Source organism: Plodia interpunctella, chromosome 7, assembly GCF_027563975.2.
Source record: "Plodia interpunctella isolate USDA-ARS_2022_Savannah chromosome 7, ilPloInte3.2, whole genome shotgun sequence".
In the NCBI taxonomy this organism is placed as follows: domain Eukaryota; kingdom Metazoa; phylum Arthropoda; class Insecta; order Lepidoptera; family Pyralidae; genus Plodia; species Plodia interpunctella.
The window spans coordinates 5,357,294-5,375,144 of NC_071300.1; the positions used below are offsets into that span (position 1 = coordinate 5,357,294).

Below are 17,851 nucleotides of genomic sequence, written 5' to 3' on the forward strand. Positions count from 1 at the left end.
GTATCCAATTTTATTCAAGTCTTCTAACATGACTTTCATGACTACCTGCCGGCACCTAGTCGCAAACACACTAGTGAGCTAAATAGATAATCAGTATGCAGGTTTCCTCACGAATTTACCTTCCATCACCTTGCAAGTGGTTTCCTGTGATAACGAATACCGGATTTCAGGCGGTGTAACAGTGAAGAAGTTGTTTCTCGTCGTTGTGATACTGTTTTTGGCATATAGATAAAACTTATTTCATTATTGAGATAATGGACTTGAGGTTTGAGGTCAACAGGCTGGGCAGATGATATGCATCTGATGTATTCGCGTTTCACGCTGCGGTGCGCCACGTCCCGCGTACACACCAGGAGCTTTACGCATTTACTTATGGTTTTTAATACTTATCCATGCCAATGGTAAACTACTAAGGAAACTGAAGACCATGCAAATTAAAGAAAAAGTATAAATGCTTTGTGGTTGAAGAAGTAACTGAGAAAACGCTCATAGGTGAGAGAGAATTATAAACCTTTGGTATCGCATGCAAGTGCAAAAGTGCAATGCAATACATTTAGTGATCAATGTGTCAAATATCTTTCTAGAGCAAAACCATATTCAGATTTAACTATAGAATGTTCAGTATTTCCCACCTGATTAGCGGAATATTTAACTATTGGAAAATACCCAAGTTTGGCAGATATCGGGCGTCGGGATTAAGTTTGCACAACTATGAGGACGGTTCAACTGCCTTCCCAGTCAATACTTGCAAACTACCAGCTAAATTCATGACGGAAACTCACAAGTTGAGCGTCAGTTAGATTAGTACTAATAGATAATTCTTCAGGTTTGGTTGATGATTAATTTTATGGAAAAATTTAGTCATAAGAATGTGTATAGATATTAGTAGTATTTGCAGATTCTAATGATCGTACAATATATTCTCACAAGTTTGTACAAGAGTAGGTAAGTGAACTGAGTTTATATTACTAATGAGTGAGTATGATGTTTTAGACCTTGTTGAAAATACTAATTCCTACTAATATTATATATACGTAAGTTTTGGTGTACATTTTCCTTACTGGGTCAATAAAATCAATTACTGCTTATGATAAAGTTTGGACGTACATCGGACTCAAACTTTATTACTAATGATGAGTCGCAGCGTCAAATTTGACGTTCATTTTAAACAGCGCGCCCCGGTGACGTTTATAGACAAAATGGAATGCATACTTTGCGTTTTTCTGCGCACGTTAAAGTTGACAGTGTAACCCACCCTAAGTATTATGTCTATAGCCTATGTATTATAGCTATCGCATACAGACATAATAACAAAGACCAATCTAAATGTAAGAAGACAATGTTGAAGTGTATAGTAATTTACAAAGATTTGTTTTTCAGTAATTAAATAGAACGGTAACGGAATGTTCGGGCAGTCTCCAAGTTTCAAGACCCTTGTTAAACTGGAATAGGTCTGAGTAAGCGTAATTAAATTACGAGGAGCCAGCGCGCCTGCGCAATTTACGGTTTTAATGTTTAAGCTGAAATCAGTATGCAAATGTTGCTGACAGTGTCCACGGAAGATCTTGTGATATTTATTTTCCAGCAGAGTAGTTAAATTAATCGTTCAATAAAATGCTTAACCTCTTCAAATGGTGAGAACAAATGCCTTTGGTAGTTCTTTCTCTCATTTCAAATGGTGAGAACAAATGCCTTTGGTAGTTCTTTCTCTCATTTCGTGTTCCCGATTGCGTTCGGGGTTGTGAAGCTTCGAACTAAAAAAAATATTAAAATTTTGAAGATTCGGCATGATTTTACGTACAGTGTACAAATAGTTATTATTTATTTTGGTTATAATTCATGTAGTCTGGACTAAAAGAAAGCGGCCGGTAATTGTCTCAGATGAGTAATCAAAGTTAAGTAAACCCATTGTGAAACCTATTAGGTGCATTACCAGTGTAACTCAAAGAAATACAAATTGTAAAAAAAAGTAAATTGTAGTAAATATTTGTGTCTAATATAGTATTGTAGTATTGGATGGGTACATCTCTTCATACATACATGAGTGTCCCAGTCCAACCTGCCGACACCAGACTGATCCGAACAGCAAAGTCTAAATTGCTTTGATCATTTTTCCGGAAGGCTAATGAATTCTCTCGCCCCAGTAAACCTCACGGTTCGTCGACGAGCCGAGGCCGCTGTAACTAATATTAAGTCTTCAATTAAAAAGTCCATGTCATGTATAAATGGTTTTGGAGCGACGCCAAACTCGTCACTTTGGGTGCCTTTTAAAATTTGGATCAACTTTTATACTTTTTTCCAATTCATCGGATTCGGGTCAGCTAAGAGCATAACTGACGACAGCATAACTTTATTCCTTCATCTATGTTCTAAAGCGTGTTTTACAAAGACTATTATCAGCTACAAAAAACAGTTACATAATATATACAGTTAAATAAATATTCTGTAGATAAGTTCTTACTTTACTACTTTTAATATTATTCATGAATGACTTTTCATTGAGTAAAATCAGTATGTTAATATAAGATGACGCGATTTTCCAATAAGTTTTACAATAAGTTTATTCATCGAAATAAATAATAATAAATTTAATTTCTCCATGACATTAATACAAAACTATAATATTTTGAGAGCATATATCTGCATACATCATAGGGGTAATTTGAATCAGAACGTTTTACTTCTCTATCAAAGTTGTCAGGTATGTGCCAAATTAAATGGAAAAATTTCAGTTTAATACGTTTAATACCTTATTACAGTACAGCCTGTGACTGATCAAACATTCCTCAGTGTATGGCGTTAATTACTGTGTGTCCAACGATCGATCACAGAGACAGCATAGCGTCTATCAACCAGGTTTACACGGGATGCTTGCGTCTTGCAGTTAATAACTACATTAATCAATTGACTAATTATATAGGGTGGCATTTTAATCACTGGCGACTTTTTGTCTACATGCTCAGTCCATGATACTAAACAACTTTTGTATGGGAGTAATCCCGAAATCACAAAAAAGGTATTTTCATGCGCTCATGAAAAAGCGGGCAAATACGTAGTTTTGTAAAAACTTGCGAACTCTTAATTTCATATAATAGAGTTCTTATCGTGTTGTGGTAATAATAGAATGAAATTAAATGGGAATTACTGGACTAATGTTATCTGTGTTGGATTGTATTGTAGTCTATAAACACGAAGAGATTGTTAATTCTATTCAATTTTACTGCTCTTTATTTTTATGATACCTATTGTTTTTGAAATGTAAATTCAATATCGTGGAGTTTTTTCAAGAATTTAAACTACCTAAATAATACGGAGATCTTTACGGATATTATAATAAGATATGTAAATGGATGTAAGATAATTTCACATTACTGTATGTTTTGTAACTTGTATTCAAGGTTCCATAAGGTTTCTATATGCTATTGGTGGAGTAAGTGAGTATCTGCATTTTGTATTCCATTCGTGTGAGAAGTCTGCAACAATATTCTACATTTTAAAATACCCTATACGTGGAGACATGTTCGGTCTAACCCTGCAATAAGCTGAAACGAAAAGTATTTCCAATATCAGTGACTGGAGACGTATAGATTTTGCAATGCTCGGAAATAGGAAGCTTATTATTTAAACAGAAGCCGTGAGTTTCCGTCTTAGCTTTAGACCGAGGACTTTATATTTCGAATTTTTATTTCTCTCTAATATAAAGAGTTTAAATACCAAAGAAATATATATTGTACTGATATTATAAGAAGATCTAACATACAATTTTGAATGAAAAAAATAAAAATACTTTTAAAATCATTGTATTGCACATCAGTTCAAATTAAATTAACCGTTCTAAGGCATACATTAATATTATATCTACCAAGCTTGGCCGTGTCCATAGCCATTACCATAACCATATCCAGCTGCGGCACCTATTCCATAAGCCCCATTGCCGAGAAGGGGGCTTCGAAGAGGACTATTGTATATGTTAGAATAAGACGCAGTGACTCCGCCATACGCAGCAACGCCTGCCTGAGGATTGCTACCTGCAGAATAGATAGGGGCGTGAGGATAGGGAAATCCAACTCCAGAATAGCCCAGGTTGCCGTTGTAAGGATAGCCAGCACCAGCAAATGCGACAACACTTCCAGGATAAGGCAGACCTGTTGCTCCACGATAGGGAAGGCCAGCATAGCCAGGATTAGGCCATCCAGCAGCGTTGCTGTATCCAGAGAGACCGCGGCTAGCAATTCCACTAATACTATTAGGATAAGCACCATTGGTATATCCTCCTCGGTTTGAAATCTCTCTGACGATGTTTACGTAGGAGACGGCTTCATCCGCATTGGCCGGGTTGCCAGCATATCGTAAGTTTCCAGCCAGTCGGTGCTGTCCATAGGCACCAAGGTTTCCGTATTGGCCGAGATGAGTTGCCGAGTTATGGATAGCACCAGAACGCGCCAATCCAATGATGCACGCAATTACAGTAGCCTGGAATTTAGAATAGTCAGTAAAAATCATATGGTAAATATGTTAATAATATTCACTTAGGTATTAAATGAGATTGTGATATTTACCTTAGCAAACATTTTGATGTTATTACTATGACTTGTGTTCTCCCGATGTGTTGATAAATGATGATATGTTAGTACAAGAAAGCGGCTTATATACAATCATTCGTAGGTAACTTTTCAAGGTTCCATTGGATTTTTGTAAATCAAAGCTTACGGAGCGTAACGAATACATTATTTTGAACAGTATGGACAAATCGTAAGTAGCATCATTTTATGCTAATAATGAACATTAACCTGGTTGTAATTGACGAGAGGAAACATTGTGAGAAGGTCACAGGGAAAGACAGCGAAGTGTTGCACATTTTAGCAAAAATAAAATTAATTGATCAATAAAACTAAATCCTTGATACCTAAACCATTCAGGGAAATATACTAAGAATATTTTCAGATTGATAGCAGGTTGCCTAATAGCAAGTGATTGTAATTTGAAACGAGCTACAATATCATGCCTGAATTGGGTATCATATTTTGGAAATGAGAAAGTATCACCGAGGGTAACGAGGGTTGCGCATATCGTGCCAAAAATTATGTCAGAACCGCAGATAGTGTTACCGCCCGCTGAAGACTTATGGCGATACTACCGCCAGATATTGGACCCAAGAGGTTTTGCGGGAAGCTATATGTTTGATCTTATTTACCTGAGTATACTTTATATAAAAAATCTTAAGGGGCAAGAAAATAATGTCCGTGTGGCCTGAGGGCTACTTATAGGTAGTATTGAAGCTAAAGAACAAAAAAGATTTTATGACATTACTAATGATAACCTGGACGCAACGAAAGTATTATGTATCATCAACCGTACGTTAAATTACCCAGCGTGGATTTATTATGCAATGAATTTGGGTAGCTTTGATGAGCTCACTTTACCATTTAGGTATAAAAATTAATTTCACCTCAGAATTGTTTAGTAGCCAAGGCAAACCACGATGCAAAGGTAATGTATAAAGTATATATATTGAAACTGTGGACAGAGTGTCGGTGCTCTTGATAAGATAAACATTGATCGATAGCACCCTCTTGAGCGGCTTTCATGTGACAACGCTACTTGCACAGTCACTATAATAATGACTATGAACTTTCAAATTATATTTTAAACTAGCTTTTGCCCGCGGCTTTGCACGCGTGAATTTCATAGCAAAATTTCGGTAATTTTTTATCGCGTACTCTGTAAGACTGGTAAACACATAAGATTCAAATTCTCATCTTTAGTTTCTGTTTCCCGCTGCGTGACTCCCGTAAACTTGTCCAATCCCGCTTCCTGCTATGTAATGTAAAGTAGATATCCTGAATCATTTCCTACATATAGTGCCATCATGTTTTTTGCAATGTATCCCGTCCTGTTTCCCACTACGTGTCTCCTTCCCATTACCCGCTCCTACTCTCACGCCCGCTTTCTGCAACGCGTGCCGTCCCATTTTCCATGACATTTTACGTCCCGGTTTTTCATTAACCACAAACGTAAATTGTTTAATTTACGTTTGTAGTTAATAAAAAACCGGAACATTTTTGTATTTACTATTACTGTTATTTACTACAAAAAATAAGTGTGCCAATTTTCAGCTTTTTATCTTGAAAGTTGTATTAAGTCTCGTAATCTTTCACCCCCCTTATAAAGAAAAATCTGAAACACGTATTCATTAATTTGTTGTAAACAACCAAAATCCAATTTTTCAAGTCACTAACTTCAACGGTATAGAACTTTCATATACAGTTTTTCACCCCTTTCACACCCTTCGGAGTAGAATTTCCAAAAATCCTCTCTTGGTGCTCACCTACACTCACCTACATGCCAAATTCCCGCCCAGCAGTTTCGTGTGTACGTTGTCTGTCAGTCAGTCAAGAGTTTTATACAGATATATTGATACATACTGCGCCCATTATATCTGTATCAGACTTTAATCGATAAAAACAATTTGTTTATATTCTGTTTACACCTTTCTACAAAAAAATATAGTAAATCGGCTCCGTGGATTGTTATTTTAATTTTCCTACAGGATCCCCCTCATTTTCCGGGATGAAATGTCTATAAGACGTAAACCCGGGATTCCGAGGATTTTTTAATTCATAATTAGTTTTTCAATTATCCTATAGGAACCTGACCATTTACAAGGATAAAATGTATCTAATTTTTCTAGAGGACCCTCCTCATTTTCCGGGATGAAATGTCTGTTAGATGTTTACCCAGGATTCTGAGGCATTTATTATTCATACTTAGTTTTTCAATTATCCTACGGGAACCTGACCATTTACCGGGACGAAATGTATCTAAGATGTTAACCCGGTATATAAGGTACCTACATACCAAATTTCAATCAAATCGGTTCAGTAGATTTCGAGTGATGCGCGTTAAGACAGACAGACAGACAGACAGACAGACAGACAAAAATTTCCGAAACTATATTTTCGTCATCTATATCAGTAACTAAATACTTAGTTACTGATATAGATGATTCCATGAAATATCTAATGTACAAATTTGGCCTTTCTTCAATTTTATTATATGTATTGATATTGATGATATTAATAAATCTAAGTAAGTGTATTTTTATAAATCTTTATATATCTAAGTTTGATGTTGTGCAATAAAAAAATTCCTAACCTAATTCCTAAAACCTGTAATAAATCTTTTTTTTAAAATTAGTAGTTCTCGTAGTACGAAATTACACTTTGATTTTTTAATTCACATAAAGGTAAATTAATTTACCTTTCGAAATCATTTTATTCGTAGAAGACCAAAATAATGTACCTACAATATATCAATTTAAAATGACAATCAATTGTCAATAAATATTTATAAAAAAATGCTATGTTCTATCTGATTTTTTCAAGATTACTTTCTGAAAAATTGAGCCAGTCGGATGCGCATGTCTTGGGGGACGGGAAGATTACAGTATATTTTATAGCAGCCTCAAGCTCGGCTCCAAGACCTAAGATAACAATTGCTACATTACTCTGACAAAGGCTTACTTTCTTTTTCCATTTCGAGTGTGTTATTGCTAACACTGATGTCAGATTTTATTAAGTCGCCTAAAGGCATCTTACATGACTTTAACGATATGCCGAAATTCTTATCTTGATCTCAGCGTAAGTATGACCTTATTTTGTAAACAATCTTATCATATATTTTTCATATTTTACAGGATATACATATATATAGACTGAATGATATTAAATACATTTTACGAAACTTTTGTAAAAATTAGAAAACAATAATATGGACCGCGTAGATTGTTTACATTTTAGAACTCGTAACAAAAAACAGTCTTTAATTGTTAGGCCAAAATTTGTATTTAAAAATGAATATTTTGTTTTTGTTTTCATTAGCGTTGTCAGACAACTATTTTTAGGCTATTAATTAACGAATATTCTTTATCAAGGGGAGAAAAAATACGTCGCTACAGGTAATTAAAAGCATGCATTTCATTACCCACAAATTGAGATATATATCTATAGAGTAAGCTATTGACGGGTAAAAGTACAGTCCGCTTATCAGCTTTGCAAAATGAGAGCTTTTTTATGTTTCCGCCAAGCGCAGTTTCGTACAAAGTTTCACATAAGCTGACAGAAAATTTTATAGCGAACGATACAAATTCAATACTATCGCATCATCATCATCTCTGGCGTATATTATACAAACATACAGAGTAATATAGTATGTTTTCTTTTATTAAGTACTGCACAAATTTTGAGAAAACAGGGTTTCTAAAAAAACTATGTCAAAGTTTTGTTTTTCAGGCAAATTAGCTGATCTTATAATATGGAAAGGCGAATTTTCTTTTGTTACTTTTAATTTCTTTTTATAATTGTTGTGATGATTGTAAAATCCATATTGTAAAAAAATAATGCAGTGTTCAAAAAATACTCTACGTATATTTAGGACTGTTAAACCACTGATGAAGAAACGGACATCTTAGGTAATTATAAAATAAGTGCCTGGTATTGGTAATTATAAAATAAGTACTGGTTGTACTCTGACAGACAAAACTAACTGCTAAGTATTGATGAAGAGAAACATGATGTGACTAGTCAATTGGCCCTATTCCAGGCAGGAGCTCTATGAACTAAAAGGTCTAAGAGACAGAGTCCTAGCAACTGATAGGTAACAACAGCATTCCCAAAGAAGGTTTACGAAGGCAGGCAGACGTTTGTAAAAACACAGCCGAATATTCAAAATTTTAAAGTTTATTTTTACGATGACCTTCGCGGTGTTACAGACCTGAATGCAACCTAACGCGATTATAAGAAAGATGTTTATCAAAACATACACCATGCTATATCTAACACTGGAATGGGGAAACCCATTAGCGCTGAGTACGTGGGTAATGAGCCAGACTTATTTGACCATGAGGCACTATGCTAGGAATTTCATTAGTTGCCTTCAAAATTGGACTCTGTACCATTCGATGCAAAGTGCTACCCGAATTTGCATTGATGGGATAATGCAACGACCATGATACTTGAAACTTGATATTTTTGCATTAAATTTATAATACTTTGTTCTAAAGCGGTTTAAATATATATACATCCTATAATTAAGGGGTTTTCAAGGCAAGAGTGAATAGGCGTTATTTGAACTTGCGTGTATTTTCTAAGACCGAATATCTACTTCCCATAAGGCTAGGTAGAGGTTAGACGGACTCAAATTTCTAATATAAAAAGAAAGAAAAACATATGTACGATATTTCTCTGTAAGAGCGGTAAAAATAAAATATATAAATAAAGAATATTAATTTCAGTTGGGCTCTGAATTCAAATTTAGGTACTTCTATTTACAAACCCTATTTAAACTTGTCGTTATATTTTAAGAAATATGTACTAAGTATACGAAATATAAACTTAAAGGCTGTTCTCTCTGGTAAAAACTTGGTACTTTAACATTATACGATACCCGGTGGTCTATTTGAATGATTACATGGTGATTGCAATGACCGCGACCGAGAGCGGACAGGAATAATAAATATTGTGCGGTGAAATCCTCCGGAAGCCCATTAGTTTGTGGGATTTATTCACACCCCCGTCTACGTACTATGATAAGATATCCTGCATGGAACTCTATGCCGTTATAGTAGAGGCTAATTTGCAATGAATTCTGATATGTTCATGTTCTGTCGAATGTATTTCAAATGGAATTTCAACCCGCTTTTGAGAAAGAATGGAATTCCTAAATGGTCTTTGTTGGCTGACTAGGATTAATGCTAAAGTACTTGTTGGCTCTCGTGAATATTTTCGTTTATGTAATTGCATAATATTGCATGCATAGACATTATAATAATCATGCAATTTAAGAGCGAGGATTTGTCGGTGCAGTTGCTTCCATTGCAGCTAATTCCTTCACTACTTGATACGACACTTTTGTATTCAAGGGCCTCTTCTTTCTTTCCTTTTATAATATATCTAAAAAAAGCATCGTCTCGTTTCAATTGTCTTAACATTTTACATATCTTATACAAATATCTTCAGAAGCCTTACTAATTATTACCGTTTTCAATCTCTGAACGAAACATTTGAAGTCATTCACTTAATGAAAATTATGGTCAACAGCTATACATACGCATAGGAGAAAAAGTAAAGTCGGCAACTCGTCATGTCATCTCATAGTATTGTTACCATGCAGTGAAACTTGACTTAAAAAAGGTATATGCTCGTTAATAATCTGTTGTTTAATATGTAAGAAACTTAACGTGTCAAGCCAATTTTACTTCTTATCTTAAATATATTCTTGAAATATTTTATTTATATAAGTAAACAATAATCTCTGCGAGTATATCACACCAGTTATTAATCAGATACAATTTATCTTACAATGAGAGGCGCAATTCAATTTTCTCTAATAACGGGGCCAATTTCACACAATACCTCTTAACAGCTAATAAATATTTCCACGTTGAGGTGTCGACGAGGCGAACTCAACTAGGCCCTTGGTAGGGCCGGCTCTAGCTCCATTAGACGCCGGGGTGCAAGCTTCAGTTGGAGTGGATTTTATTAATCAATTAATTTATGTACACAGCTGTGTTAATATCAAACTTATACATAGGGAACTAACTACAAAGGTATGTGAAAATCTGTATAATTTTCTTCCAGTAGTTCTTTCCTTCGGGCGCGAAGAAAAAATGAAAAAAAGACAATGGTGGTTATGAATGGCGATGATTTACACTTCAATTTTATTTATTTGTGTGATAATTAATATAATTTGTCATCTTTTAATTTGACATGCATGCGTTCGGAAATTTTATTTCTTATCTATTAATATTAATAATTCTGTTAAGGCACGTCTATCAATATAATAAGGAAATAAAATAAAAAGAAATGATTGAATAAATGTCAAATGGCCTTTTTAAGGTGATACTATATCAAATAGGCTGGGCCCTTTGTCGGCCCAGTCGGCCTCAACTATACGTTATCACAGTCTATCATATAGTACTACCTAACGGTACAGTGTGTCTTAACAAAAAATCAATGGCGGTGCCCCCCTAGAGCCTGGGCCCTAGAGGCACCCCATGCCCCACTTGGTAGGGCCGCCCCTGGCCCTCGGAATCTAATTTAACTCGGGCGGTCGCAGGCGCTTCTAAGCTGATTAGCGCTGCCGATTTTATAAAGGCTGCCTCAGATTCGCAATCTAGTACTACAGACGGGTTCTTACTTCTCGTTACTTCTTTTACGTTGTATTTTATTTACGGACGTGTGAAATATAAACATACTCGTATATGGACACATCACACAGATTGACGTATCAGCGTTTGTAAAAAAGTTTATAGAAACAAAATATAATTTGAAACATTTAAATATTTTAATCCCCATAAATACTTCCACATCGATAGAGATTTAAAAAGTTAGTACGAGAAGGTATATTCCACGAAAAATATTGTTCCTGGATGCAACCAACTTTCAAACAGGAAATATTTTATTTTGCATCTAAAAAACGCGGTCTCAATTTACAGCAGAAAGCTGCGCCGCGAGTGCTATAAATCTTTTATTTGGAGCTTTATTTTTGTGAAATTCACGTTTCGAATTATCACAAAAATTTGAACATATATGGGAAATTTGAAAACCTATTTTTAAACATCATCCAAACCCGGTTCACGAAAATCGTGGATTTAAAAAAAAATGGCACAAGCTTTGAATAGATAAGAAGAACTAAGAGTATTACATATTTCTTTGTTAATCTATTACATAGAACCAGAACGGCACTTTAATCATTGTTCAAAAACATTCACCATTAGATTAGCTTTGAGATGTAAGTAAGATATAACTAGCGATTTCTACTTCAAAGGGCTCAAACGTGTAGTACAGTAGACTTTAAAAAATATTTTGTGGTCAGCCTAGAATGTCGTCTACATACTCGTACTGGGTGGGACGTCATAACTTGAGGTCTTACACATAAAAATGTTTAGTGTGGGTTTGCTTTGATGCTTTGTGAGTGACGGAGCGACATTCATGGCATTATTTACCCCACAAGATACTTGGCAAGACACAAGACCGAAATTGTTGGCACAAAGCACAGAATTTAACTGAAGTTTCGGTGCTAACAAAGTGTTTAACAATTACTAGGTGTTTGTTGATGTTTGCCGAGCGTTGAATAGTTTTGTTGAAGTTTGAATATATCTTTTTTGTTTTTCAAACTGTGTTGAAGAAATTCCTTGTTCATGAGTGAAAAAAACGAGATTCCTAATACGTAAAACTTGAAATATGAAAAAAATCTGAAGTCATTGAAATGCTAGGAAAAACTTACATAGGAATACTCAACCCCCTGGGGGGGACGTCAGGAATGTTTAGTACTAAGTAGTGTATTCCCTTGCCGGGAAACTTCGTGCTAGGTGTGCTATTTCAAACTGATAAATAAGAAAATAGAAGTATAAAATGGGCACGGAGGGATACATAATAGATGTAAGTTTGCTATATGTATGTAAATAAAATAAATAAATAATTTAAGCCGAAAGAAGTGGACGACACACGCCCGGTACATTTTGGAAATTTGACAAAAGGAATTGATACGAAAGCGAGTTTTGCAACTATCAGGACAAAACTTGTGACAAACTCTGTAATCGTTGTGAAATGGTAAAGTGTACGTAAAGCGACACGACAGTCGGATGTTGGTTCGCCATTAAAGTATAATAAAGTTGGCAATTTAAGTTAGCGCATCGGGCAACAGCGGCCTTTGTCTCCGTTAACATGACAGGATTCGCATTTACTCCACGAGACACGGAAAATACAAGTATTTCTGTTTCGAAACTTTACTTCTGTTTTGATAATAAGAGCACGTAACTCGTACAAAAAATACCCTCTAGTTTGAGTAGTTTAAGTATTATTGACAACCTCGGTGGCGCAGTGGTAAAGTTCTTGCCATTGAACCGAGAGGTCTCGAGTTCGATCCCCGGTCAGGTCATGAAGGAAAATGATGTTTTTATGAATGGCCCGGGTCTTGGATGTTTATCTATATATGTATTTGTTATAAAATATAGTATTGTTCAGTTAGTATCCCATAACACAAGTCTCGCAATTACTTTGGAGCTAGCTCTATCTGTGTGATTTGTCCGAAGATTTTTTTTTATATTTCATACTGTCGTTTTTCAACAGTTCGGTCGTGAAAAGTTTGGTAATATAATTACCATCATTCTAATTGTTAAAAAATAAATCAATTTGTGGGGAAATATTTATTTGTGGGAAGCAAAAATATAAGTAAATTACATTTAAAGTATTATTATTTTTTGCAGATAAATTATCACATTATTCATCACTTTAATTATGTACCAGTTTGAAATTTATTCAAAGTGTTAATTGGACGCCATTGCGGACAAAGCGACTGACTGCCCCGGCAGTTTCTCGACAAGCAATTACTGTGACGTCAACACCTATCGTATTGCCTAGTTTAATTGCTTGCCAAACGTTACGGTGAATAGTCGTATACTGCTAAGTTTCGCCTTATGTCAAAACATAGCTCAAGTTGAAACTAAGTAATGTACCTACGTTGTTAGGTCTGACAGCATGTAAAACGTAGCTGGATTGGAAAATTTCTGGATTGAAGGATATTGTAACATGCAATATACTCATAGCCTTTTTCAGCTAGCAATTTGAAATTACGTCAAACCTTTGCGTTAAGATATCTTCATTGTTTATGAGCCAAATAAAGGGAAAATATTCACCTCTCTAATGAAACTCCATCCTTGTGAAGAAATTCGAAATCTTAGCATAATATGTATGTATATAAAATTTGACGTGAAAAAGTGCCTGTGAAGGTTTAATATCTGAATAAGGGTGGGTTGCACCGTCAGGTTTGACGTTAACTTTAACGTGCGCAGATTTATGACTCAAAAAATGTAATTTATAAATATAAGAAATATAAACTCAAAAAATACTAAACGGATCGAAAGTACTTAAGCGGGTTTTTGAAATTTAACAATTACGAAATCCAATCTCACGTGAAACTATAGACTGTTGAAGCAATTTCACTGTGTTGCCAGCAGCTCACACGTTTGCGATGAGTTTCCACATTGAAGTTTCCATAGGATTGGAAAACTTTGGTGTTGAGGTTATTATATGAGGTCTACCTCTATGAAAGTTTTGTGGCCAAATGGTAGATATTAGGAACACCAATGACCGGTGAGCTAAAATAAGAAGAATGATGAAGCAAAAGTCACTCAGTCAGAGTTTATTATACATGCTAGTCGAATTTAAAAGTCCTTTATTATGGAATCATAATAGGAATTAGTTCGCCAGTAGGTAAATAATGTTCGTTGAAAGTCGTATTAAAATATTCTTTGTTTAAAATTGACTAAAATCTAGTGAGGTAGAGGCGTAATGAAAGATCATGTTCGAAGTTTGAAAGTGTCGCAGCAATTTTCGCTAGTGGTACAACTTCAGGCTAATCAATTTGAGGCGGGAAATTAATTCTAATGGCGGGAAATTTAATGGCTACGACTTTGTTTGTGTAAGGAACATCGTCGTGGAGTTACTTCTACCTATAACGTTTTAGAGGTTACCATAAATCGGAATTGAAATGTTGGAGTGAAACTTAACATTGAAAAATGTTAAGTTAATGCCTCACGGTGTTTACATAAAGCCTTGTAAAAAATAAAAATAGAAACCTGCACTTGCATTATCACAATAAGAATTTTATTCTCAATTTCAATGTATAGAGTTTTAATTGTATAATTTTCATTTGAGATATCTAGGTATATGGCAAATTCGAACATTTGTGTTGTTCAAACCGACAAGAACGCATATGAACAACAAAAACGTTATTTGCGTGGGACATAGACATTACTCTTCATCGCTACTAACAAAACAGAAAATCATTTTCAAAATACATTAAAATGAGAAAAATATTAATATCCTTTCTTGTATATCAAACCGAAGGCTTACAATCGGAGTCAAGATTGTTAACACTATACAACAAAGCCGCTCAGAACTGAATCAATGTCTTTGTCAAGGCTGTGCTAGATTCGTTACAAACTGTCCTGGGTTTAGGATTGGAAATAGTACAATACGCAGTTCAGATAAATGTGCAAAGGGGAATAATCTGGGCTAGATTTCTAGATATTAATGTATATATTTTATTGTCTTACAAGGATATAAAACGCCACACCACTTTCGGATGCAAAGATCGTGAGGATGCCGGAGCGGACCCTGGGCTCTGAGACTCAAAAGCTAAGGAAGAAACTAGGAAAACGATCAGATGAAGAGAGATAAGTAGTTTTAGCCACGTGGAAAAAATATTTTTAAATCAGGTGAGACTAAAGTTTGAACTAAGTACATATAAACTTGAAGAGATACCGAAATCGTTTATAATGATGATTTTTATGAAAACAAATAAAATCAAGTTAAAGTAATATTAAGAAAACGTGTAAGTTTTATACAACGATTGTGTGGATGTATAACTATTCACGCAATATCTATTATAAGTATGTAATTATGATAAAAAATTAACATTTGGCAATAGAGAAATTCCTTCGGGAAATGTCCAGGACTCATTCGTACTTATCTCAAAACCTCAAAATCAGACATGGCGCACTACAATGTTCTTATTAGTAGAAAAGTCTGGCAATTATTTTTATCGGAATAGAATCAGGCGGTACTGCCGCCGACTTAAACCCTTGGGAACCCTTTCCGACCCCCTCCGACCCCTACCCACTCGGTACATATTCGCACATAGTTAGTATAGCCGTATGTGTTTTTTGATGTATATGAATAGTTTATAAACGTGGAAAGAAAATGCTGTTTTGTATGAGGTTTCTGTCAACAAAAACCTCGTCGCAATGTCTGTCCGTTTCTTCCACATATACTACAATCGAATTGTTAATTATAACCCATATTGGTTAATTAAAATCCTTGAAGAAAAGGCTGCGGTGAAATTTGTGGCGCCGCTTCTTCTTCATCTGCGCTTTAGAAGTGTGCGCTAGACTTTAAGTAATTTGAAAAAGTGTCTCTGTTCTGCAGCAATATATCCAAATTGATACTATAAGATAATATTTTATAAATATTATCTTGCAAGTCATATATTTTATTAAGTAGGTACCTACAAGCTTTTATATAACTTTTAATGTATGTATGAGCGTAAATCTAGTTTGTTCGGGTGAAATCTTGCAACTCAATTTTAAACCAAATATCTTCAACCGATTGAATTGAAATACATATGTCATGTTGAATTTGGATGATAATGCTTTATTATCATATACATGACCTGATGGCACATCTAGGGTCGGCTACCGAAGAGAGAACACCTCAACGGTTACGGGCATCATCGTCTTCAATAAGTACAACATAAATAAAATGGCAACCTGGAATAGAATATTGTAATCTGACAAAAAAAAATCAGAACGCAAAGACAAAGTAAAGAAACTCTTTACATATCTTACACAAAGGCTAAGAGCAACTTGTTGCGTGGTCATAATCGACAAACACCAACTTATCGCCGCCGGTTGACTGAAAGAGATTCCTACATGGGATAAGTCTGCCATTGTAAGTACTTGTAAATTTCTTGGATTAATTTCGATTTAAATGTACTTATTTATTTTCGTGTAATAAACATACAAAAACCTAATGTGCACAAATCTTAGTAGCCTGAAGCTTCAAATAAAATATTTTGTCAATAGTAATAAAGGAATAAAATAGAGGAAAGAAGGCCTAGTTATTACATTGCATTGTCTGGTCGATATGGATTTTTTTCCTCCGTCACTAATCAGAATCAACAGATTTTAAATTCTTTTGTAATCAATGAAAGTAATATTCCACATCCCTATTTTTGTTGGGTGTTATTGAAATATACTTTCTATCATCTTTGATAATTAAGAAACAAATATGTAATTCCTAGGAAAATAGATTTGGTCTTTGAATTGCGAAATTTCGAAAAGAGATTTTTTACTCAATACGGCATACCTACAAATATGGTAGTCAGTTAGAATAAAATAATTATCACAGAGGGATCTTTTTACCCCAAAATTCCCACGGCAGCTAAGCTCGGGAACGCCGTTAAGTAGTTTAAGACATTAGGCCCTACACACGCCGAACTCAGACAGGTGCTGACGTGAATGAATGAACATTGCGTAATTTGTATGAGAGCTTTTATTTACCGCAATCAAAAACCAGCAATATATACCGAATCCGCTACAGTTTGGCGAACTGTTCATCGATAATCTGTAGCCGGCATTAGTGTGAGCGTTGACCGTATTTGCGACCCTTATATAAAGGTCGAGTTGCGTTTATTGTTTAATAAGATAGCTTTGTTACTTAATTTTATCTTTTATTTCCTTTGGACCCAGTAACAGTAACAAAACTAATACATTATTGGTATATTTCGTAGATGTTCAATTATTGTGAAGTAATATTTTAATCTAGATTGTCTAAAATTAATAAACTAATTCCATGTGAATTACAGCTTACCGTCTTACTACTTAGGTACTGGAGAGCGGTAGTAAGATGGAAAGATTTTATTCCCGTTTTAATACTGGTAGTAGGTACATGTGTGTGGTAGTAAAAAAGGCAAGACTTACTACAAGAGCGGTTAAATGCCATTGTCCGTCTTACTAAAGGTAGGTAAGTAAGTATATCTGATAGTCGGGTAAAAAGAAAATGTATATTAGATCACTAAAAATTAAAATGTAGAATGACTAAAATGGCCGATAGAAACCTATAAACACAATATCAAAACGAGTTTTCATTTGTAACAGGAATAGGCTGTTTCTCACAACTTTTGAATTTATAATTTTTGTTAAAAATAATAAAAATCATATAAATGTAATGTATTTTTACGATTATTCAATCGTAAAAATACATTATTAAGCAATTTCCTAAAAAACAAA

General features: G+C 34.7%; 2 protein-coding genes across 3 annotated transcripts in view; both read right to left on the reverse strand.

The window, feature by feature from the left end:
- LOC128671293 (uncharacterized protein) overlaps positions 1–17,851 on the reverse strand; it is a 112,277-nt gene that overhangs the window by 94,133 nt on the left and 293 nt on the right. The window lies entirely within an intron of this gene.
- Positions 2,714–4,611, reverse strand: LOC128671294 (pupal cuticle protein Edg-91-like). 2 transcript variants are annotated; one of them, XM_053747644.2, is made up of 3 exons: positions 4,560–4,611; positions 4,260–4,473; positions 2,714–4,028 (listed from the first exon to the last, which is right to left on the reverse strand). In XM_053747644.2, exons 1-3 carry the CDS (start codon positions 4,569–4,571, stop codon positions 3,859–3,861), a joined length of 396 nt encoding a protein of 131 aa, XP_053603619.1. In that variant the 5' UTR covers positions 4,572–4,611; the 3' UTR covers positions 2,714–3,858. The 2 variants fall into 2 exon arrangements, with proteins under 2 accessions (XP_053603619.1, XP_053603618.1); XM_053747643.1 differs by having other exon boundaries at positions 2,725–4,473.